Source organism: Alosa sapidissima, chromosome 14 (assembly GCF_018492685.1).
Source record: "Alosa sapidissima isolate fAloSap1 chromosome 14, fAloSap1.pri, whole genome shotgun sequence".
NCBI lineage: Eukaryota > Metazoa > Chordata > Actinopteri > Clupeiformes > Clupeidae > Alosa > Alosa sapidissima.
In genome coordinates, this window is record NC_055970.1 from 9888698 (window position 1) to 9912679 (window position 23982).

The 23982-nt window shown below is 37.5% G+C and overlaps 4 protein-coding genes across 7 annotated transcripts in view; 2 read left to right on the forward strand and 2 right to left on the reverse strand.

Annotated features, from left to right (window-relative positions):
- Positions 1-240: 240 nt before the first annotated feature.
- gins2 (GINS complex subunit 2) lies at positions 241-5329 on the reverse strand. Of its 3 annotated transcripts, none has more exons than XR_006021996.1 (6): positions 4732-5329; positions 4395-4509; positions 3672-3771; positions 3288-3414; positions 747-986; positions 241-372 (listed from the first exon to the last, which is right to left on the reverse strand). XR_006021996.1 is itself a non-coding variant. In XM_042060705.1 (5 exons), exons 1-5 carry the CDS (start codon positions 4819-4821, stop codon positions 858-860), a joined length of 561 nt encoding a protein of 186 aa, XP_041916639.1. In that variant the 5' UTR covers positions 4822-5329; the 3' UTR covers positions 241-857. The 3 variants fall into 3 exon arrangements, 1 of the variants encoding a protein (XP_041916639.1); XR_006021995.1 differs by having other exon boundaries at positions 509-986; XM_042060705.1 differs by having other exon boundaries at positions 241-986.
- A 147-nt stretch (positions 5330-5476) lies between these two features.
- On the reverse strand, positions 5477-9154 carry emc8 (ER membrane protein complex subunit 8). The gene is made up of 5 exons (XM_042060704.1): positions 8497-9154; positions 8160-8236; positions 7982-8051; positions 7067-7161; positions 5477-6293 (listed from the first exon to the last, which is right to left on the reverse strand). Exons 1-5 carry the CDS (start codon positions 8707-8709, stop codon positions 6134-6136), a joined length of 615 nt encoding a protein of 204 aa, XP_041916638.1. The 5' UTR covers positions 8710-9154; the 3' UTR covers positions 5477-6133.
- Positions 9155-9264: 110 nt separating this feature from the next.
- Positions 9265-14661, forward strand: LOC121681129. Its single transcript, XM_042060706.1, has 5 exons — positions 9265-9355; positions 10200-10275; positions 10388-10552; positions 11320-11451; positions 14362-14661. Exons 2-5 carry the CDS (start codon positions 10200-10202, stop codon positions 14496-14498), a joined length of 510 nt encoding a protein of 169 aa, XP_041916640.1. The 5' UTR covers positions 9265-9355; the 3' UTR covers positions 14499-14661.
- A 3972-nt stretch (positions 14662-18633) lies between these two features.
- Positions 18634-23982, forward strand: part of dusp22a (dual specificity phosphatase 22a) — a 28026-nt gene continuing 22677 nt past the window's right edge. Inside the window, exons 1-5 of one of the 2 annotated variants that reach the window (XM_042060703.1) lie at positions 18634-18964; positions 19777-19810; positions 20048-20110; positions 20396-20478; positions 21439-21488. In XM_042060703.1, the coding sequence (XP_041916637.1) occupies positions 20095-20110; positions 20396-20478; positions 21439-21488 (149 nt within the window). In that variant the 5' untranslated portion in view covers positions 18634-18964; positions 19777-19810; positions 20048-20094. The remainder of the gene's footprint in view (positions 18965-19776; positions 19811-20047; positions 20111-20395; positions 20479-21438; positions 21489-23982) is intronic. The other variant, XM_042060702.1, reaches the window with a different exon arrangement.

Sequence of the window (23982 nt, forward strand, 5' to 3'; positions counted from 1 at the left end):
ATGTTAAATATTTTCTCTGCTAATTATCTGAGCTCCTTGCTTGGTATTAGTTATGCATTATGTTTAAGTCAATATGATTACATTCAGGGCACCAGATTTATATAGAAAGAACAATCATACCCATAGCTGTAAATACTTTTCTGTCATACATTTTCATTAATGTTGGTTGATATTATAACTCAAAGCAGCGTGTCATGTGTGCTGAAGACAAGCGAACCAATATGCAAAAAACACTTAGTATACATGATAGCCATCACAATTTATTTTCTAACAGTTCACTGATGAAATGTGTCAAATGGGTTCCCAACAAAAGCATTTCAGTTGCCAGTCATGAGCTGGTGATGGTTTTGTTGACACAATGTGTTCCTTACACTGCAAAAAAAAAAGGAGAAAAGTGCACAATATTTGCAATTCGTAAGTATGACTAGGTACATTTACAATGTATGTATAAGTATGACAAGGTTACATGTTACAATGATTCTTTTCAAATACTCTAATTCTGCATCACCTTCTTGTATATTGTAAAAGCACCTCTAATTTGTATGTGGTCCTGGTCTAGCTATAACACAACATTGTGTTTGTGTTTTTGGAGGGGAACTGGCCAGGTATTTCTTCATTTCCTGCCTTAGAGTGAGGGTTGGACCCGAGGGCTTCTATAAACAAAGAGACCGCAAAGAGCCTCCATACAAACTGGAAATGACATCAGCATGCCTTGGGTGCAGCGTCAATACTCCAAGCTGCAATACCTCTGGCCGCGTCTGTACGGCGATCTCAGAAGGCATGTAGTCTGACTGTAAAGTAAGTAGTCTAGATGGAGCACATGTCGTGTCCTGAGGCATGAGGCACTCCCTGTCCCTCTAGTAGTCCATAGTCTTCTCTGCTGACGTCCCAGGCTGGACATTGGAGCGCAGCTTGTACATGCAGTCGAGGGAGTCCAGCAGAAAGGAGCGGGTAGTGTTAATCTCCATCAGGGTCAGGTTATCCAGCTGTGAGAAGGGAAGACACAAAGCATAAGGTTCACAAATCCTCCACTAGTGATGTAAGACATTCGTGTCTTGCCATTGCAAACATAAACAGTAAAAATTGATTACTGTTAATTGACAGGACTGTTATAGAACAATTAAAGTTTATAATGGGATTGCTGAATGGAACTGCAATACTTCTCCAAATGAAAAGAAGCTTTGTTCTGTATTTTAAGTCATACTCAGGAAAATATGTTCTTTTCATACATAGTAACCTAGCAAATGTAGAAGTATATCTATCAGTAGGGGAAAACTGATGGGAAAGACTTCAATACTGTGGCTGAAATGATTCCTTGTAATTTAGGAGAACTAGTGAAGAGTTAAGACAGGTGGTAAAATTCCCCATTCAGTGACTGAGGACAGGTTTCTGAGGTTAGAGAAATCGTTTAGGTTATCAATACCATTTGATAAAACCTGCCTGTCTTGAAACTGACATTCTGGTTGCTTGAAGGCTCTTTTGCTTTTGCGTAAGGTGGCAAGTTATTGGTGACTACTGGAATCTTGAAATGCCCATGAACATACAGTAGCTTTGTATTTAAAGTATGTATGTAAAGCTTTGTTTACATCCCTCTCCCTATGCTACAGACCTTTTATTTATTTTCTTATTTCATCACACGTCAAAACACACACACACACACACACACACACACACACACACACACACACACACACACACACACACACACATCTGACTTTCTCCAACTTTTGCACATCCCCATAGAACTTTTTATTTATTATTTTTGATTTCTCCTCCATCTATCTACCCATGTCCTTAATTGCCGAGCCTTTCTGCCCCCCCCCCCCCCCCCCCACATCCCCAACACACACACTTACATCATCACTGTCATCACCTCACATACATACAGCACACTGCTAGCTACAGTAAGCCTCCTCTACATACTTGCTGCACACTGCCCCCCCTCCCTACATACACAGCACATTGTCTTCAGGATCTTCTCCAACACACATCCTCTACATACTTACAGCACACTGCCCCCACCTACCCACACACACACACTACACACACACACAGTCACTTCTCCACTCCCCTCCCGCCCACACACACATCTTCACGGTCATCACTCACATACATCATACATACAGTACTCTGCTTGCAATAGTAAGTCCCTTTACCATACTTGCAGTACACTGCCCCCCCCCAACCCCCAACCCCCTGGTTAAGTTCCTAACCAACAGCACAAGGAATTTAACAGCTGTTCTTGTGTAAACTAATCACAAAATTAAGTTAATTGATATCATATCAATATTTTTTAGCATTAAATTAATTAATTTTTTTTAGCACTAAATTAATTCATTTTTGTTTCTGGTGGAACCTGTGCATTTTAAATGGTTAACCCTACCACTAACTTACCTGATATCCAGTCAATATCAAATACACTCAAATTCTCAAAAAAACTCAAATTGAATTATTACTATTGCTTGTAATAAGTTGCCTTAATTCGTTTTATGCACGGAAGACTCTTTATCCAGTTCATATATTTCTGATGGAGCGTCAGCTGTGTTGTAACAGCATCTGTAACAGCATTCTGTTATATTCTGCTTTCGTGTTCACTCCTACACTGTAAATCTTGTTTATGCAGGGCAACTCCTTATTCAACTTTGACACACACACATACAACCTTCAGCATCATGACATGCTCAATCACTAAATGCAACACCCAACCGGGTCGCTACAACACACCCGACGCTCCGCTGGAAATATATAAGCTGGCCAAAGAGCCTTCCGTGCATAAATCAATTTTTTTTATTAAATCTTTTTTTGATTAATAACTAGATGTCTTTTTAGTTATAATGGCAACCTGTGTAATGACACATTTTACAAGCAAGAACAATAACAAGACTGTGCTTCTTTCCAGCAGTTACATTTTTATAAACCTTTATGGTATTTTTTGTACTTATAAAAATATTATGTGTTCAGTTCCCACTGTGTTATAACAGTCTAATACTGTACCCTACCACTGAATTAATACTTCTTTTTTTCTTTGTCTTTCTCATTCGTTGGTTGAAATTATGTGCACTGCCAGTAGGACTGAGATATAGTCTATGAAAATGTAAAAGTCCAACAGAGCCCCCACGGACTTAGTTACAATGCCCTCTGCCCTGTCTCATTAGGGGGCAAACATTTTGAAAACGGGGTAACAGGGCTATTTCAGAACAGTTATACACTGTTCCCCTTCTGATCTCTTGGTTTTAACATCTCTTTCACACTTATGTATTTAGGTGTATAAGGCAAGCCATCCGTACCTTAGCATGGGCTTCCTGTTGGCTGATGAAGCTGTCAATGGACAGGCGAAGCTTGGCAATGCGTGTGTCCCAGATGTCCTTGACCAATGTGCGGATCTCATCTGCTTTAGGGATGTTGTCAGCAGCACTGCACAGCATCAGGCATCATCATTAACAAGGAATCGCATTATCACACACCAACCACATCCACTTAAAAATATGATTACTTTTCAACTTGTCAAACTTTTCAACTTGTACACTTGGCTGATGCAAAATACTATATTGTCCTTTTTAATTTAAAGTTGCATTGAATAGTTGAGCTGTCAGTGTAGACGGCAGAGGGTACAAGTGGTATAAACTATACTACCCTAATGACTAGAAAATAGATTGTTCTCTGATACCCACTGATTTAGAAGAAGTTTAGTGAGTTCCATGTAGTATGGATTTGGTATAGGTGTAAAAGTCTCCTCTTTCCTCTCTTGGTCACGGATTTCCTCGAGTTTCTCTAAAAGAGAGCAGATAGTCACTTTGCAATCTGAGATTTTTTTTATTTGCACACAGAGACATGGATAACTATGGAGCCCCCGAAGGGTGGTGGAAAATGGTGGGAATTATTTTCTACATGTGGAAATTTATTTTAGAGCTCCTTTTATGTTCCCTTGTAAATTGCAAGTCGCTATGCTTCTGCATTCCCTCCCAATAGGATTTGCTTTCCAGTGCAATACTTTTGACTTTTATGAGGGAACGCAAAACTATTGCGAGCGCAACAACAAAATAAATTCTTACCTCAATAAGACTAAATTCCCACCATATCTCTTTGGGGGCTCTGTAGATAACTACATGGTGGAAATGTATTTCTATTAAGGAGGGAAATTATTTCTTGAGCTACTATTGCATTCTCTCGTAATAGTTTTATGTTCCCTCACAATAACTTTTGCTTGGTGCAAGGAAATGCAAATCGATTGCAGGGGAATGCAAAATTGTTGTGAGTAAACGCAAGTTATTGCAAGGGAAGGGAACGCAAAAGTTGCTCAAACATACTTGTGCCATTTTCCACCACAAAATATCCCTCTATGGCCTTTTTGAGGGCTCTGTAGGATAATAGCACGAAGTCCAAAATCAACTTACGAACATCCATCCATTCCGGTGGTACGATCCTGCATTTCTGTCTCTGCTTTAAATTGAGAGCCAACCAAACGGGTACTTCAACTGGCAAGCCTGGATTGAATGGACCCAAATCACCCTGATGTAAAAAATATCAATATAAGGATTGGTGGCCTCCAGGAGGTTACTGAAGCGGGGTAAAATGATATAGTAATCTAAGTCATAACCACATGTAATTACATGTATACGGCATATCTGATAAGTTACAAAGTAAAACATTACGTTAGATAATCTGTTAACAATGGCATACTAGTTGACGTAAATAGCAGCTAGCTAACTGGCTGTTAGCTGGCTAACTTACCCCTATGAGATAAACTTTGTCAAGGCTGAAATTAGGTATTATCTGCACCATTTCCTTTTCAGCGAGGAATTCCACCTCAGACGGATCCATCTCAGATTTTGTATGCTAAACAATATACTGTCAAAGAAATAAAGTTAAACGAAGAGGCCACCTTTCTACAGTACAAAGGAGCAACCCTATGGCAGCAACGGCAGCAACTCCCGCGAAATATTCAGATTAGTCTTCACTTCCGTGTCAGCGGCGGAAACATGACAGCAGAGTAACAATGGCAACTACCACTAGATGGCGCCACATGGGCACAACCAGAGCCGTATATATACTTCTTATTACATCCTCTGGCACAACACTTAACCTGTCATTTGTGCATGCCGTTTATCTGGTGGGATTATCCCATTTCTACCTGTTTTTAGTGTTCCGATTCCCATAACTTCTTAAGTCATCTTCAAATATATCAGTTTTATATTGTTAACAAATATTATATTGTTCTTACAACTGTTGTAATTTCCTCTGATGACCTAATAAAAGATTGAAATAAGCAAATTAGTATGAATTAGCATATTGTAATGCTCTTGGTCGTTTTATCTTCCATCACATTGCTCTGGCCTATGTATAAAATGTATAAAAAAGTTGTAGTACTGTAACTAAACAAGCTCATTTGACAGGATACAATTTCACATACGAGTTCACATAATTGTGTAGTGTAAAAAAAACAAACATGCAAAGACCATTTTGTACAAAGAAGGGCTTATCTCAAAATGTTTTATTTTACATTCATTCAAATCCCTTTTTACAAACATTTACCTCCATGAAGTTCATGAAGCCAGCTATTTCAATTCAGCGCCGTGATAACAAATACTTCAAATTTGCCAAAGATATTACATTAAAAATCAAGGTGTGTTCCTTGACAAAGTATCAGTCTACATAATAACTAAGGGTAAACCAGGAAAATATTTTAAACAACAATATATATTAAGACTTATAACAGTTATCTATAAAGTTACATTTTAATTTTAATAACATTTTAATTACAACCCTGCAGCACAATTGAATGGCTCTGTTACTATAATTTCATCGTCTCTTACCAGGCTACAGAAACTGAAAAATTAAACATTTATTATAATTAAAAAAAAAATCATTATTCCCTTCCCTACTAAATGTGCATATTCAAGTACAGTCTTTTCAGATACTGTACTTTAGAAGACCAAAAAATGGGGGGTGGGGGTGCTCTATCACATGTGACTCCAACTGGGAGTGCGCCATGCCAAGCTTTGTCTATTAACCGTTTAGAAAAGATCCTCCTGTGTGCATACACAGAATTGCCAGGAACGAACTCCATAGCAAACAGGGGTCCCCCTTTATTTGGCATTGATGGCTTTGCTGCAGGTCACTGAAGAAAGGCATTTTAGCAAAGATGTAGGACGGACTTGTTAATTTCAGGGTTTGTCCAGTCGTTCCTGAGGTCATCCAAATGGTTATCGAAGTCTACCAGGCTCTCGTAAGACCTGCTGTCAAGCAGTGTTGAGGTAATCCTCTGGGCTTCCTCCCAGTCTTCAAAAGAGTCACTGGAAAATGACCAATAACAAATTACCATTTACATCAACTGCCACAGTTGTAAAACACAAACAAGACAGACAGAGATGACACAGTGAGATTGATTTGGATCCATGCATGCCGTTGTTTTTTCAGGTTTCAACATTCATCAACGCCTCCCCCAACCTGTCTGGTGTGGATGTGTCAACTGTGACTTATAATATATCTTTACCGATTATCACAGTGTGACTGGCATGGCTTTGGACAGAATCCTCAGACTTGGAAACCTGATCTGCACCAGATTCATTCTGTCCCCACACACAGCATATCTAATCATAATCATATTTAATAATTAAATGGATGAAAGAGGTCAAATCATTTGTGACATGTGGGTGGACTTATTTTTCAAGCACACCTTTCACACCTTGACTTTAGCGATCTCTGACACTGTTCAATGATAGAAAAATACAGGTAAGCTCTGAAAATTAAGTTTGAGATGCCATTTATACTATCTTTTTGTGTAGGAAGAAGACTGATGTATTTTTTTATAATTGAGGTATATTGCAGAACATAAGGATCATTCAGAAAAAAAAAACTGTTGCCAGGTGTAGTTGTGTAAGTATAAGTAAGTATAAGTATATAAGTATTATAAATATAAGTATTGTGGTGTTCTTGGTTCCTTTTGAATTCTGGCAAGTCATTCACTGATTCTTAATTATGGGGTGCAAGGTGTTCTGTACAGTATGTTTCAGTAAAATGAGGTCCTCTCTGCCATTTAAAATTGGACGTGGATAACAGAACTTACACACTTGCATCCCTGCACTTCCACTTGTTTTCATGATGATCAAAGATATTTACAATTGGTTCAAAGCATCCCATGGTGAAACGGCTGTTGTCCACCTACATGAGATAATACAAACTCATTAGCCTTAGTCAGAGGTTTAGTTTTAAATAGCAGAGCTTTAGTTTATTTTTTTCTGTTGAATTCAGAAGGCAATGATAAAAAATAGATGACATAAGACAAAGACATGCACCACAGTTTAGAAACACTATACACGCAATATGTCATTGCCTTTTGACAACAAAATCAGACATTTTCGTATTCTATTCAAATAACTTAAAAGCGATCAGCATGTTAATGCTGTCAATTACTATTATAACTGCATATTGCTGATATCTACATGTGTGTAAAATGTGCATTCTCTGCCACCCTCACTCCTATATTTCAATGTTACGGAGCCCCTGAAGGGACATGGTGGGAATTATTTTTTTTGGAGGTGGACATTTTTAGAGCTCCTACTGTGTTCCCTGGCAATACTTTTGCGTTCCCAATAGTTTTGACTTTGAGAAGGAATGCAAACCTATTTGCGAGGGAACGCAAAGGCTATTGTAAGAGAGCTTAAAACATTAGGAGTGAACGCAATAGAAGCTCAAAAAATATTTCCCACCTCGATAAACTTATTTTTTTGTGGATGGCACTTGACTGGAGTTAAGTTCATCTTTCAACAAGGCAGAGACCCATTTTAAGCCACATTATGAAACACTTATTTAATGACAATGCAGTCGAGCTATAATACTGCAAATGTAGGATTATATGATGGAAGCACATTATCAATCAAAGCACTTTATGTCTTTGGCTATACATGTGATTTTCTGTTTGTTTCTAATTCTAACTGGTTTTGAGCGATAGTGTATTTAAGACATATCAAAGAAAACTTACAATAATCATGATGGCCTCATTGAAGTTTTCTGAAATCCTTGAAGTGACCTTTTCAGCCACCTGATTTGGTCTATTAGAGAAGAAATTAAGTTAAAACTCAAACATGGAAAGCAATGCTGGCGGACACACTCCATTCACGAGAGTTGTCATAATCACTCAGCTGTGCTAACTGATTTACCTTGAGTCTTTCGTGCGTTCATTAGCCTGGTAATAACCTGCAATGACATATCTGTTCTCTTTGCACCATGTGTCAATCTGAGGAGAAAAAGAACAAGACGTGTGCAAACAGGTTCTCTCCAAATATAATGCATGTCGTTTCAACTATGTATTCGTATTTGATTAGTAATCCCATGTGTATGCAAATTCAGACTAACGTTATCCAGAATATTCAAGTGCTGTAAAGACTAAACAGTTACCTATCAATCATCATAAAGTGATTGCCTATGAATCTCTCCAAATAATAGCACACGTGTCCATAGAAAAGTATGGTGTATTGCTAAAAAAATACTTCTTACCAATGTCAGCGCTACTTCCAACATAGGTGCTAAAGCAAGGGTGCCATGGAAAAGAGGTACACAATCCACACATATGACTGGAACATTGTGACTGTCCTTTTTCTTCTCCTTCTGCTTTTCGGCGACAAAAAGTCCGTTCACGGCGCAATGAGGATATTTGGCAGCATGTAGTAACATTTTACAGTACGCCTGAGTTGTCAGTTTAATGGGCATTTTCAGAGCTAATGTAAAAGATCTACAATGGTGGTGCTAACTATATGTAACGTTAAAGGCAAAATGCAGCGCTTCTATAAAGCTAGGCTAAGCTAAGCATCTAGCTAGCTAACTAATACATTTCATATCCATGTAACGTTAATTAACCTGGGCTAGCCACTTATGCTGGATTAGATGTCCTCTGTCTTTCATATAAGCGTTTAAACTTCAATCTCACAGTACATGCATTTGCCAGATAACTTTAAAGCACAAAATATAAATTAATTCTCAAACTTCCCACTAGCGTGAAATTCCACTGTAGGATCCCAGAGGATCATCGGCAAGTTACCGTAAAGCATTTCGGTAATAATGATGACTTCCATTTTGGTTCATAGTAAAAGGCCGTAAAAATGCATTTCTGAGCCACAATGGCGCTTAAAAAAAGATCGTTTCAAGTATGAAAGTAAAACAGTAAATATTATGATATTATCATTTTTCTTCCCCTGTTTCAGTTTATATTTTAGAACGGAGGAAAATATAGTCATGTTTAAAGTTTGACCCTTCAACTTGGCAAACGTTTACGACACGGTGTACGCAAGCGCAGGACTTATATATAGGTACTTCCTTTACGTCTCAGAATCCGTGGGTAACCGGGAGCTGAAAAGAGGTAGGTGAAGTTGATTAAAAACCACATGTATTTGTAACCTTACGGCAAATTGTTAGTAGCAGTTGTGACGTTAAATCGGTCAGTAGTTCACTATGAGTACAAATAATTTAAATCACCAAGAGAAAGTTGAACAGTCCATCGAAAGATGGAAAATGACATTGAGTAACACTGCTTGACGCGGCTACATCAGAGCTAACGTTAGCCAACACTGCCTTGTATGTGAAGAATGCTAGCAATATAGCTGGTTGGATGTCCGATGATTAGCAGCGCTTTGTGAATATTTGTGAACGTCAACTTATCTCGCTTACACTGTTCAGTGCCAATGCAACAAATTGTTCTATTCTTATCTGGTGAAATTTTTAATGTTGATATAACATAAGCTAAAACACGTTGAATGGCAAATACGGATATGACCTTGTGACTTGTGTACGTTAGCTAGCTCGCTAACCAGCTAACAGCAGAGATGTATAGGCCTACCGGCTGGTAACAAGTTAAATTGGGCTTGTAAGTAACATGAAATTTCAGAGTTCGGTCCTTCTTAACATTTTCAAATGTTGTATTAGTGATATTTGACTGCGATTTCACGCTATTCGAAGACAAATATTGACTTGTTCATATAGATGTCCTTCTAAATGCACAGTAAGTCATTAATTATTAGAGGGTAACTGTTAAATTTGCTCAACTTGGCTCTTATATGTTTGTTTACATCTGTCAGGAATAGCAATTCAGGAATAGCAAGAAGTGTTAGTTATTCTTCAATTAAAGCTCTGATCTCAAGTAGTGTTATAGCCAATGTAAATATGGGTTCACATCAGATGGTACATTAACATCACATTATTTATAGATGCTGGCAACCAGAGCCTTGAATGTCCTTGGTAGGAGGGCCATCTCCACCTCAGTCTGCCTTCGTGGTGGACATGGTAAGTTATTTGTAATTCATTTTTTTATTTTTTATTATTTTGTCACAATTGTGTTCAAATGTGTGTTTGGCAATAGATGATTGTATGTCTAACAGAAATGGTCTCTTTGAAGGGGTTGCCAAGGTGGAGCCTTACACACTCCCGTCTTATTTTGACCGCCGTGAGAATCCACTTCCAGACATCAAGTTTGTCCAGAACTTGAGTCCTGAACAGCAGTCCCTGAAGGAGAAGGAGAAGGGCTCCTGGGCATCATTGTCCAATGAAGAGAAAATTGCATGTATGTGCAATGATTTTTGTGACTTTGTTTAAAAAAAAAAAAAATCTGTATACATACCATAATACAAGTCTGACCTTGTGGTGTGTGTTTTTCTTTTGGACAGTGTATTGCATTGTTTATTCTGGAAACTAGCATATATATATATATATATATATATATATATATATATATATATATATCTGTTTTTCATGCTATATTAGCACACATGATCAATGGCTGCGGTCAGGCTTCTGCTACAATACTGAATGAATGAATGGCTATAACCCTATTACCTCAACCTGTTCTTGCACTGAAATAGTTTTTTATTTTACCTTGTCTACATTATACTTTACTCTCCTATTTGTCCATATTATTTATGCTGGTCTCTAGACCTTACTCTTGCACTGTTGGACTACTTTTTGCACCTTCACCATGACACTCACTCCCTTAAGCACCTTACCAGTCCCGGCCCTGTCACTACAAGCGTCTTATGCTTGATCACCCTCAAGCACATTGGACTTTCTTAATTTAATTTATATAGTGTATTTAGTTTTTTTTAGTTTTCTTATCTTCTACTGTCTTTATTGTACAGTGGAGTTTAGTTATATGTTTATACTTATACTTATGTTTACCATTTCTGCTGTAAGTGCATGTTGTGTGTGATGTCTGTATGCTACTGAGACCCTTGAATTTCCCCTTGGGGATCTTCTATCTCTATCTATCTATCTATCTATCTATCTATATAAGATATCTGCTATATTATTGTGGTGTTTTTATTTTTTTGACAGTGTACCGCATCAGCTTCAATCAGAGCTTTGCTGAGATGAACAAGGGATCAGCGGAGTGGAAATCCGTTGTTGCTGGCATGCTTTTCTTTTTTGGATTTACTGGATTCGTTGTGCTGTGGCAGAGGAAGTTTGGTAAGTGATGACCGTAGTCTTATGGTGCTGGATGTGACTTTGTGACGTAGGTTATAACATCTAAAGACTACTCCAGGAGTTCTGGTGTTCTATTATGGCAAGAGCTAAAGCAAACAAGATTTGGGTAGAACTGGACTTCTACTTGCACATCATTTGTAAATATATTGTCAACACATACTAGGTACTGAAGGTTATTATTTTGTGGCATGAACTGGAGTTGTGTCCTGTCAAGCAATGTGGCATTTACCAATCTTGGTTAAAGGAACTTGGCTAATTTGAGTGGATGAGTAGAACGTAAGTAATGATTCATGCATTTGTTTTTGAAAGGTCAAATCTTTATAGTTCAATTACATTTTTATTCATTTTTATGTAATATACTTGTAGCACCCCTCTGCTCTACTTAATAAAAAAATGTACTTTAAAGTAAAAGGAGGTGCTTCTATGGGTTACTGTTAAGTTTAGGCCAGTTCTAGGTTCGGCATTAAGGGGGGAGTAAATTGACAAGAACACCAGTATGTAAAATGTTATAAAGAAATAATGCAGGTTTATTAAATGCTAAAATATCTTTTCTCTAAGAGAAGAGGAAATATTAGTAAATCGAAAATAAATAGTAAATAAATACAAAACCCTTTAAAATAATAAGAGCTCTTAAAAATTCAAAGTATCAAATCAATAGTAAAAATGTCCAAAAGAAAAGAAATACCTGGGTAAGGTGGTGTGAGTGTACAATGTCAGTGTATGTGTGAAGGCTTATCTGTGTCCAGGGAACAGATCCAAGGGGTCGAGTTCAAGGGGTTGGTTATCCAGTATGAAAACGTAGATCCAAGGGGACTGACTCGCCATCCAGTGTTCCAATGTACATAAAAAAAACAATCTGCATACAGCAGTTTGATATTTAATATATAACCTTAATTGTATTCTCAAAGTCGTAAGATATCATTAAATTCCAATTGAACTACAATTCCAGTTCAATTAAGTCCTATTAACTTAGCTAGGCACAAACTACGACGTTAGCGTCGCTGGTAATGAGAGAGAAGAGGTGCCGTTCTCACACACACACACACGGGCTACTACTGTGCGCGCACCTCTAAACATTCTAATATTAACATCTCATATCTCTTAGGAGGTCGTTACTACCAACGGCCATATATTTAAAATCATGTAATTCAATATATTCATTAACAACTTCTCTATTACTCAAAAACATACATAAAGACTATCATTACACTTAAAAGAACAATCAAATAAAAGCATATTTCCTGTTGGTTTTTAATTAGTTAGCTCAGTTTCCTAGCATGCTAATCACCCTATTGAAATGAATGCACTTTCAGCTAACGGTGCTAATCACTCGCTAGCAGGATGCTAGCAAAGTATTTTAACTCACCCAAGTTCGAGATTTAGGTCTTCAACAATCCGTAGAAAAATAGGTATAAGGAAAGGTAAGACGATTCAATACGATAGATAGATTTAGAAAAAGTTATATAAAGTAAGTATTATTTTTCTTAAGAGGATTATCAGTAACGTCTAATCAATTTCATTCAAGTGGGAGTCTCGAGAGTGAAAAAACAAACCCTGTCACCTAGGAGACTATAGGGAGGGAAAGTAATCTCATCGCCATCTAGTGGTTGCGTTCCTAGAGTTTAGCTGAGTGGATGGGATTTTTTTTTTTTCTTTTTTTTTTTAGAAAAAATATATCTCGGTGCACATTGGGATCTTAATTTAATGCCTTCCATATGTTAGGCACTGGGGTCACCTCTATTGCTTCAAGTGGTCATACCTTATTTTTAGGATCAGTTTAATTGTTTTGAGTTTTTGTCGTAACACGGTGATGAGGAACTACAGCTGCATGTGACGTCACATCTTTGGGCGCTTAATCTCTAACTGATCAATACGCAATTTGCTTAACTGGCTTAACATATTTTTGTAATAAAGGAACGTGATGTAAACCGCGTGGTGATGACCTTTATGTCAGGATAACTGGTGTTGTGCTTCTACTTACATGAAGAGCTAGCTGCAAGTGTTAAGTGTCAATGCTAACCAGGCTAATAAACAAACCATGCTACCGTGAGTAACCTTGAAGGGTAAATTCACGTGACTTCTTTTGTAGTTCGTTTATGAAACAAAAGGAGCCATTTCGATTTTCTTAAATAAGGCAAAATAGGGTCTGACATTTTCAGTTAGAATATTATTACTGCATGGACACTGAAAAATATTTTTGGTGGATAACATCGCTGATTTGGCTTCACAATATTTTTTTAATAGGTCTATGGGACTTAACATTGGAGCTGCTCTTCGATAGGAACGCAACCACTTGGGGCGCTGGTTTTCACTTTCCCTCCCTATACCACAATAAAAGCAAAGATCCTTGATTACTAGCTCCGCTTTAACCCTCTCTGATAAAAGTCTTTTAGAATACACACTTTCAAGCAGACCAAAAAAAAAATACATATAATCATGTAAACTCAGCTTCTTGCTATTTATTCATATTTATTCCTATTTATATAGTTAAAGTTATGGTCTTAGTAACCAAACTTTAAGGTGGTTACTGCAGCAGGAATAGTTTTTATTTAGGCTAATTTATGTTTTTTTTATTCTACATATTAATTTGAATAGAGCATACATTAAATGCAAAATGGGGTTTAATTAGGAGCACGTCCGCACAGAAACCCTGAAAAGTCCACCCTGCCACCATTTGGATCCCTGGTATAATATTTAGCATTTCCCAAGCCTTTTCCTCAAGGAATTTGTCTCTCAGATGAAGGTCAGCATGTCATATGTGTATGTCAAACAGCGACTGCTACCTTTGCCCCTTGTATTCTTCACAAGGGAAAGTATTTATGGAGAGCTGATCACTTATCATGCAGATTGTGGATATAACTTTGGTGCTCTGTCTTGTTTGTTTTAATGCAGTGTATGGTGATGTGCCATACACCTTCGACTCCGAATGGAAAGAGAAGGAGTTGCAAAGGATGTTGGATATGAGGATCAATCCTGTCGAGGGCTTTTCCGCCAAATGGGACTACGAAAATCAACAGTGGAAGAAGTAAATGGATCAACCATGACCAAATGTCTCACACACACACACAAGTTACAAACAAACCTGTATATTTATCAACTGTCCATTTTACCTCAGTCCATGCGTTATGGAAGACGGCTTCCTCCTATGGTTATTGTACATTGTAGAAAATAAAATTCCAAGTGTGTACTCCAGTTCTTTCTGTGTTGTGTGTTTTTTTGTTTTGTTTGTTTGTTTGTTTTTTTTTTGTGTGTGTGTGAGAGTGTCCTAACAGCTGCTGGCGACGGGGTATTCCAGAAAGCGGATGGTGTTAAAAATCAGTGTGTGAACCCATACGGCCTGTACGGATCCTTAAGTCTAAAAACTTCTGAAATGTTTTTTGTATGTAAGGCCTAAAAATGTCTTACTATATTGGATTTTAAATGTGCCGGGAAGGGATTTCCACCCGCTGTTTATTGTGAGACAAGGCAGCTGCTTTTATTCATTCATTCATTGAACGCGTGCAGTGCTTTAATGGAAATCTTATTGCCTCAATTGAGTTATTTTTTAATGATGTGTGATTTACTTTTTAATAAATTCGTAGGCTGGAATGCCTTGCGGCAACAAATGTGTTTAAATGTAGTAGGCCTAGTAACTGCTTCAGCCTCAAGCTCAGAAGGGGGTGGCAAGCGACTGGTAGCTTGAGAGTGATGTGTTGGAGACCCATGGTGTAGGCCACAACGGCTTTTCATTGGCAACAGTATTAAACCAACCAACAATATAAAATATTAAGAGCTCTTTTATTTCATTGAGTTAAATCGAAACAATGTCTCCTAGTGCTTATAGGCAATTATTACCCCGGCTTGTATGTGGTCCCGGCCATAATTTGAGGATTTACATTTACTAGATCAAAAAGTCTTATTGTCATAATATATGTTTATAGATAGATAGACAGATACTTTATTGATCCCCAGGGGAAATTCAAGGTCTCAGTAGCATACAGACAGATAGAATTATACAGATAGACCTTATTTCTATTTTTTTTTTTTTTTTTAATCTCAGATCCAATTGGAATTTGATCAATTATCTTTTCTTTTTTGTGCACCCAATAAATGGGTAAACAAAATAACAAATTACAAAAGATATTAAAATTAGATTATGCAGTTTGTGTCAGTAGACCAATTTAAGGGTATAACAGACGATATGTATGTTGTACAAAACACTGCAGTGTTCTTGCTTTGACTAATATTTGACATTTTGATCTTATTTTTATTCGGCTGTTGTATCACATTCTTTTGTTGTTGTTGTTAGGGCTGTGCATTGGCAAGATTCTGGCTTTGTTTCTGCTTGATGTCAAAAATGAGTTGTGGCCTTCTGTTCTGCACCACCTTGGTCAACATCATTGCGTCACATCATGCGTCATCACTGAACGATTAAATGTGGTTTATGGAAATGATTTAGCTCCTAGATTCAATGTCTATATGGGAATTACATTTGCCTATACACAGTGTATGGCGTGTAGCCGATTGCAAAGACTTATCCATAGCCATCCATAGTACGCCTAACCGGGACCAAAATGTTTCCGCTTTACACTAGATTCGCCTATAGAGAATAGAGGGCAATGTATTGTGGATGGCATGGGGGAAAGATGGGATATGTCTTGATATAACTGGTGTTATATCTCATTTACAAGTGATAAAGAAGTTTAGGGTGTTTAATCTGTTTTCCCTAGACAGTATAGGCCAAAATGTATCTGCTTTACACTAGATTCACCTACAGAATAGAGGGCAATGTATTGTGCATGGCATGGAGAAAGATGGGACATGTCTTAACCCTTAAAGGAGTACCGTCACACCGGTGTGACGGGAATGTTGGGAAATTAACATTCTAAAGAATATCTGGGTTCATTGAATTCAACATAGAATTTTAGAACCTTCAATTGTTGCGGAACTTAGAATGTTCAAAAACCTACACCTTTAAGGGTTAATTGGTGTTATATCACATCTAGAGGTTATATGCTTTTAGAAAATATATAGTTTATTTATGGTCCGTTCGGATGAAGCGCTTGACGAAACGCGTTATTCGATCCATACCAAATAAAAAACGACATTATTAGTGATCAGTGTGCGGTGATTTTGATTTTTCATTTTTTTTATTTATACTTACCTGCCTCACCTGCACCTGTATCACTAAAGGCTTGAGCACAGGGACACCTATGGACAATTATACAATTATGGAGGAATATGTGACATACATTGATTGATGCTATATTTCATGTACAGGGCATATGCTTTTAGAATATGTATAGTATTGGCTGTTCTATGACTTTGGCAAAACCATGACCCATGCATAGGCATGCATTGTTAATTATTAATCTTAAACTATATGTATTAGCATGCACCTTTTTGTCAGATGTCACAACAATAGAGTCACCTTTTTGGAGGCTAGTTGCGGTTATCCCATCTGCACCCTTCTGTCGAATTTGGACATTATCATGTTCATCTTCAACTTTGCCTTCACAATTTTCCGGGCAAGAGGTCAATAAGTCTTGGAAAATTATGGACTGGTACTTTAGTGTGATACACTATGATTCAACGACCTCTAAATCAAATTAAACACCAAAAACACTTTCCTAGGCATGCAAAAACACTCTGACTCTATTTATGGTTATGGATTTAGCAGACGCCTTTGTCCAAAGCGACACATAAATACAAACAACATAATAATATTTAAAATTGAACAGGGAACAGATTAGAATGTAGGTCAAATATAATAAACAAAAATAATAGTTATAATACACAATAATATCAATTCAATCAATAGCCTAATAAAAAGCAATGGAAAAAAGAGAAAGGCAATAATAAAACAATAATGTCCATTCAATCAATAATATAAAAACAATGACATGCTAAGACTACATTAAGGAGAATATCAATAATAAACAATAATGTCAAATTAATTAACAGCCCAATTGAAATAAAACAACATTATACAAACCATAACACATGAGCGCTTAAACAACTAAGTATATGTTGAATAGGAATGTCTTTAGACCCCTCTTAAACGACCCAAAACTACCACAGGAACGGAGAGCACTGGGCAATTAATTCCACCAACATGGAACCAATGAAGAAAAGAGTCTGGAATTAGACCCAGTTTTCATGACTGGTCGACACAACAGACGCTCACCAGAAGACGCAGTGAGCGGTTGGGGATGTAAGGCTTGATTATTGAATTAAAATAATAGGAGCAGATCCAGTTAGTGTCCTATAGGCCAAAGTGAGAGATTTAAATTGAATTCTGGCTACTATAGGGAGCCAATGGAGAGTAACTAGGAGAGGAGTTACATGTGTCCTCTTTGGCTGATTGAAGACCAGGCGTGCTCCAGCATTCTGAATCAGCTGTAATGATCTTGTTACACAAGCGGGTAAGCCAGCTAATAGTGAATTACAATAGTCCAGCTTAGAGATGACCATGGTCTGAACAAGAAGTTGTGTGGAATCTTGTGTCAGATAAGGTCTGATCTTCCTAAACACATCTTCTTTAAACACTCAACAACCATTTCCATTGATTCAAACGGCCAAAATGTAAAAATAGACACCAATTTTGACACCAACTCTTTAAAAATAAAAGAATGTTCCTCAACGCTCAACAATGCAATATTCTAAAATTCCATGTTAAGTTAGATGGGGTCAGGTAGGCCTATTCTTTAGAATGCTTATTCTACAACATTCTAATTACAGTTTTGTCAGTGTTTGCTGAAGGATAATGCATAAAACAACCCTCATTTAACATATTTTCATGGACTTTTACTATGGTGTTTAGACCACCAATTGAAATTAAAAAAAAAAAAAGTGAAAATAAATTCTGCTGCAATTAGTTTTTGGTCAGACCTTACTTTTGCCTGGATAATGACAGAGATGTTCTGCCCTCCACTTTGGTCAACATCATTGCGTCACATCATGCGTCATCACTGAACGATTAATGCGGTTTATGGAAAAGATAGCTCCTATAGATTTGATGACTATATGGGAATTACATTTGTCTATACACAGTGTTATGTATGGCGTATAGCCGAAGACTTATCCATAGCCATCCATAGTAGCCTACGCCTAACCGGGACCAGTGCATCAGGAGTTAAAATAAAACATCCTGTCTTGTTCTGATGACATGAGGTCTGTGCTGGTTGTCACTTCAGTGATCCGGAAGAAGCTTATATAGTAGCCTAGTGAGGCAGCATTATAACGCTAGTCTTTCGGACTTTCTTTTGAGGGTCACCCTTGTGACTGAACACACAGCCTTCAAGTCGATCCACATTTATCGGCGGTGTCCCGTTAAGACATGCGGGGCATAGGCTACCTACTTACGTCGAAACGAAAGTCCATGTTTTCGTAGGACGTTCTTTTCATTCTGTGTGAAGCTACATGTATAAGTGAAACAGCTGTTGACGCACATCAAAAATAAACAGAGGTTAACGTTATTAACTCTTAAGAAGCCATGGGGAACGGAATGAATAAGGTATTTAATAACGGTGGGGTTTTACAATGATTTCGTGTTTTCTTTGCCAAAATCGCATTGGCAAGGCTAAACCAGGTTTCTTTTAAACACTCAAATTGTTCAAATATAGCCTACGCTACCAAGTAGCCTAGGCTATTGTTCTGTGATGTTGACGACGTAGCCATGACTAATATGAGGAAGTAGTGAAATCATTTGTTTACAGGCTGATTTTCATATCCAGCGTCTAGCTCTAACATAGTGTGTTTCAACAGTCCTGATTCATTGACCAGCATATTGTGATCTGTTGAGGTGTTTGGGGGATTGTGAATTATGTGACTGTTGTTTTATGTAAGTGCTCTCTGCTCGGGGTGTTGTGCTGTTGCTTAGCAAGTTAATCTGTGTGTAACACAATGATTATAGGTGTCCAAAAGAGAAATTAACACAGAGACTATTAGGCCACTACCAATTTAAGGCGTCGATCAGCCCTAATAGGCCTGCCGAAGTGCATCAACTCATTGTCAAGTCATTGCTGTTTGTCAACGTTAACTCAATTATATCCAGTAGATATCAGATAAAAGCATATTTTGTGCATAAAGCAGAAATTTGAGCAAGGGCCTCACGTTCAGTCACCAGAGGTATGCCTAACTATATTCCTTCATGGCACTAGCCTACGGATACTTAGGCCACATATCTCCCATTATGCTCAAACTGCACAGTCTAGCTGATTCCATCCTCTTTGTCTTTGCAACTGTTTTTTCCAGTTTCAATGGATGTAAAAAGTTTGCATGCAAGGTGAGCATGCCTGTTTGTTGATCTCTGCCTTCTCCCATTAGGTTATCGATGGCCTTTATCTTGGAAATATTAGGGGTAAGTGGACGGGGCGCTTCTCTCTTTTTTATATTATTTTGTAAAACTTATTATAGAATAGGAATCACATTTAAGCTCCCCTGAAGTAATGGATTAATTGTGATAGACATATAGAGCACGTAAGGCTATTTTCTGTTTTCAATCATCCCAACATCACATCTACAATGTCCGCTCTCTCCCAGATTACAGATGCCTCTGCCATGTCACTAATTTTAGCTGCTCTTATAATTTCACTAGATGATCTTCTGGCAGTTTGTCAACTCTAAATAGATGAGAGAGGCCTTATGACTTTTACATCAGGTACCATGGCCAAATCAGGGATAGGTCTTTTCAATACACCAAGGGTCCGATACACATTGTTTACACTTTTTTACTGTGTAAAGGCATGCTCTTTAATACTGTAAAATTTATATAAATATGTGTCTCGCCATCAACATTTACATTTCCTGCTTGTGATTAGAAATGTATAGCTCTAGAATAATAATTGTTATATTTTTTACATGTTTTTTTTTTATTTATTTTATGTCAATTTTGCCACTGTTCATTCTTCATAAATTGTAATATTACTGGACAAAATTTCCCCAGATTCAGAGAATGTAGACAGCCTTTCCAAGAACGGGATTACACACATTCTCTCAGTGTACAACAATGCCAAGCCAGTCCTAAAGGTGAGTATTTTGGCCAAGATGATATATGTGACTTCAGCCTATCCTATGGTAACTTTTACTTTGGGTAGCCGTGGCCTACTGGTTAGCACTTCGGACCTGTAACCGGAGGGTTGCCGTTTCGAACCCGACCAGTAGGCACGGCTGAAGTGCCCTTGAGCAAGGCACCTAACCCCTCACTGCTCCCTGAGCGCCGCTGTTGATGCAGGCAGCTCACTGCGCCGGGATTAGTGTGTGCTTCACCTCACTGTGTGTACACTGTGTGCTGTGTGTGTTTCACTAATTCACGGATTGGGATAAAAGCAGAGACCAAATTTCCCTCACGGGATCAAAAGAGTATATATACTTACTTATACTTACTTGCTTTGTTTTACTTCATCCCTCTTTGGTAAAACGATGCAGTGTTTCTGTCCTTGGTCTTAAATTAAATTGCTTAATTGATATTCACTTTAATATGCAGTTTGATTTTTAATGGACCGCAATTTATGATTTTTTCTGAATTCTCATTAATATCTTTAAGCCAAATATTAAATATCCTCATGATTGTGTAGCAGAAGGGATTGACCACTTGGGGGTAGTAAAGCTTTTTCATTAGCGTAATCTTCACCACCTTCCACTGGAGGCTTAGGAAAGAGTACGCACAGGTCATTGAGTTGATTTTTCTTTCTCTTTGGTCTCATAGATAGGGTTCTTTACATCTGTGCTTTCAGAACTACGGTATTTATCTGTTTACTATGTTGTTAGTCGCTTTGGCTAAAAAGCGTCAGCCAAATGTAATGTAATGTAATTTATCTTTTAATAGGTCATAACAATGTAAAGCAATGTAGCACAAGAAACGGCTTACTTCAGTGCTCACTAGTCAGTGTATTAGTTTATAGGTGTTTGATGGCTACGTGTTTTCATTTTTATGAAATTGATGTCTCGAATAATTTTTTCTGTCCTCTCCCTGTTAATTGCCCACAGGATATGACATACCTTTGTATTCATGCAGCTGATGCCTCAAGTCAGAACCTGTGAGTTCACATAGTCAAACAAACAAGTCATGCACACATAAAAAAAGACACAAATGTATATTATACAATGGAATTTAATTTAAAGTGTATATGTACTTACTGTAAGTGTTTTAGTTATAGTGGTGACCAAATCAAAATGTTTCATTAGGGGTTAGAGGCATATTTCATGGCTCAGTGAGTCCCCATCCTCACCAGTCACATTTCTTACATTCAGTCTTGTATTTCAACAAACTTCCCTGCATTTTAGTCTGACTGTAATTAAGCCAGTTTCACTCGGGTTCATGATTTGATAACTGCTGTTCTTCCTCAAATATTGGCTGGTACTGATTTTACAGACTGATTTGCTACTGTGTTTGAGTTGAGTTAAACTTTTGACTGTGTAATTGAGTACTAAAGACAAAAGATTATCTAAAAAAATCTAAAGAAATTTAGTTTGAGAGAAAGACATTAGGGAAAACCATGACACAAAACAATTTGCATATTTGTTTGATGATGGTAAACACACACCTTGTGAGGTGCTCACGATGGTAAATGAGACTTGAATTTAGAAGAAGTGCCGTGGCACACTCAGAACTTCAATATGCAATTATTTATTAGACCAACGTTTCGGCTTGTGCCTTCATCAGGGTCATTTTCAATGAGAAATGTGAAAATGACCCTGATGAAGGCGCAAGCCGAAACGTTGGTCTAATAAATAATTGCATATTGAAGTTCAGAGTGTGCCACGACACTTCTAAATACAAAACAATTTGCAAACATTAATGAATGCAAAATATTGCACAAGTAAAGACAGCAGCACTAAAAGTGCCAGGTGTTCCTGTGACTGTATTTCAATATTTACAAATGAAAAGGTTGTAAACAATATGAAGACCCTGTTAAGAAGTAGAGACAAATTGGTCTTAACTGACCTGACTGACCTAAGACTAAAATTTTAGTGTGAAAGATAAACCTTTTTTCTTTTTTTTTCTTTTTTACAAATGACACAATATGTTAAACATTTTAGAATATATTCAGTTTTATTCATATTTTTCTATTTAAGAAATCTTATAAAATGTTAAGTCTATATGATCAACATTATCTGCTTTTATGGTAGTGCTGAGCAAATCAAAATGGTTAATCTTAGGTAAGGGGCAGTAGGGGTATAGTTCACAGTCTTCATGCTCAGGGATTGGTCACGTTGTGTGCATGTAGTCTTGTATTTCAGAAAACATCACCGCATTTTAGTCTGACTGGTACTTTACACCGTTTCACTCTGGTTTATGATTTTGCAAAGTTAAGTTCTTCCTCAAATACTGGCTGGTACTGATTTTATAGACTGATTATGACTGATTTTCTGTTTAATTAAGCTTATAACTGAGGGGCTTTTCCATTGAGTATTAAAGACAAAATATGTTCTAAAACAAATGCCTCATCACAGTAAGGAAATAGACCGCTGCATATTTTAAGGTCTGGTGAACATCCATTTACTTCCGTGTTGATGTTGTCTCAGAGATCTTTCTGGAGCTAAGAGGGGCAGATATTCTAACAAGTTACCGCTCATTTTAGGCTTAGTTTTGTAACGTGTCTAAAAACATGGCTCACATTGAACTGATCACACATGGCTAAATTGCATTCAGTCTGCTACTGGAGCGAAAAAATTGAAAGTTATGCTTTTTTTTACTTCAGCATGCAAAAGTGAGGGTTTAGGACCAAATTGTGTTAGGATAACCACAAATAGTGACTGATTACCTATGTGACAGCGCACATCTGTTTGGGATTTTTTTTTTCATTTTGCATTTTTCACCATTTTGTAATCATGAATGTGGTTAGATGCGTAAAGATGAGAAATTTCCAAGAGCAATGGAATCAGTACTGAGCACCAATTCTGCTCATTTGTGTGTTAAAATCAATTATTATTTTTTTGTTTTTCATGTTATGTCTCGCCATCTCTTTTTTTATGTTCACTTCTCTGCCTGCTACACTATTTAATTTATCGGCCTGTTCTAGCTTCACAAACAGTCAAAGCAGTTTTTGGAGTCTATCTCTTGAGGCCTGTGTCTTTCCTGATTGCTAAGGCTTTGATTCTCTTCATGTAAATTGGCGGTTCCATTGGATTTCAATTAAAATGTGCTTGTGATTGAATGATACCATTCAGTGGGGGGCGGCGCAGATCACAGGGTGACGGATAGGGGTGATGACATACGCTGATTACATGATCAGCTACAAGTTTAAAACATTCAATGTAAAATGAAAAGGAACTGTGCGTTTTCTGTGGAGTGGCAAAGTCTCAGTTTACGCTGCACTCTCTAATGTACGCACATCAGTCCTTTAGTTATTTAGCTAGCGAGGAGCTGGATGTTGCCTTTGGAAGGATAAACTCCCCTGTTGCAATCAACTGTCCTGGTGCAGGGAGGAAGGAAGCCACCATCACCAGGCAGAGTTGGGGGTGACTGGAGTCTATTCTAAACTCTGTGTCACAATCCTCATGGCCTCAAAAAGCAGGATAACGGTCTGC

Coding starts and splice junctions, on each gene's coding strand:
- gins2 (XM_042060705.1), bottom strand. CDS start 4,821: ATGGATCCGTCTGAGGTGGAATTCCTCGCTGAAAAGGAAATGGTGCAG. Junction 3,772..4,394: donor ACCGGAATGGATGGATGTTC/GTAAGTTGATTT, acceptor GCTCTCTTTTAG/AGAAACTCGAGGAAATCCGT. Junction 3,415..3,671: donor ACTAAACTTCTTCTAAATCA/GTGGGTATCAGA, acceptor GATGCTGTGCAG/TGCTGCTGACAACATCCCTA.
- emc8 (XM_042060704.1), bottom strand. CDS start 8,709: ATGCCCATTAAACTGACAACTCAGGCGTACTGTAAAATGTTACTACAT. Junction 8,237..8,496: donor TGGAAGTAGCGCTGACATTG/GTAAGAAGTATT, acceptor TTTTCTCCTCAG/ATTGACACATGGTGCAAAGA. Junction 8,052..8,159: donor GAACGCACGAAAGACTCAAG/GTAAATCAGTTA, acceptor CTTCTCTAATAG/ACCAAATCAGGTGGCTGAAA.
- LOC121681129 (XM_042060706.1), top strand. CDS start 10,200: ATGCTGGCAACCAGAGCCTTGAATGTCCTTGGTAGGAGGGCCATCTCC. Junction 10,276..10,387: donor CTGCCTTCGTGGTGGACATG/GTAAGTTATTTG, acceptor GTCTCTTTGAAG/GGGTTGCCAAGGTGGAGCCT. Junction 10,553..11,319: donor CAATGAAGAGAAAATTGCAT/GTATGTGCAATG, acceptor TTTTTTTGACAG/TGTACCGCATCAGCTTCAAT.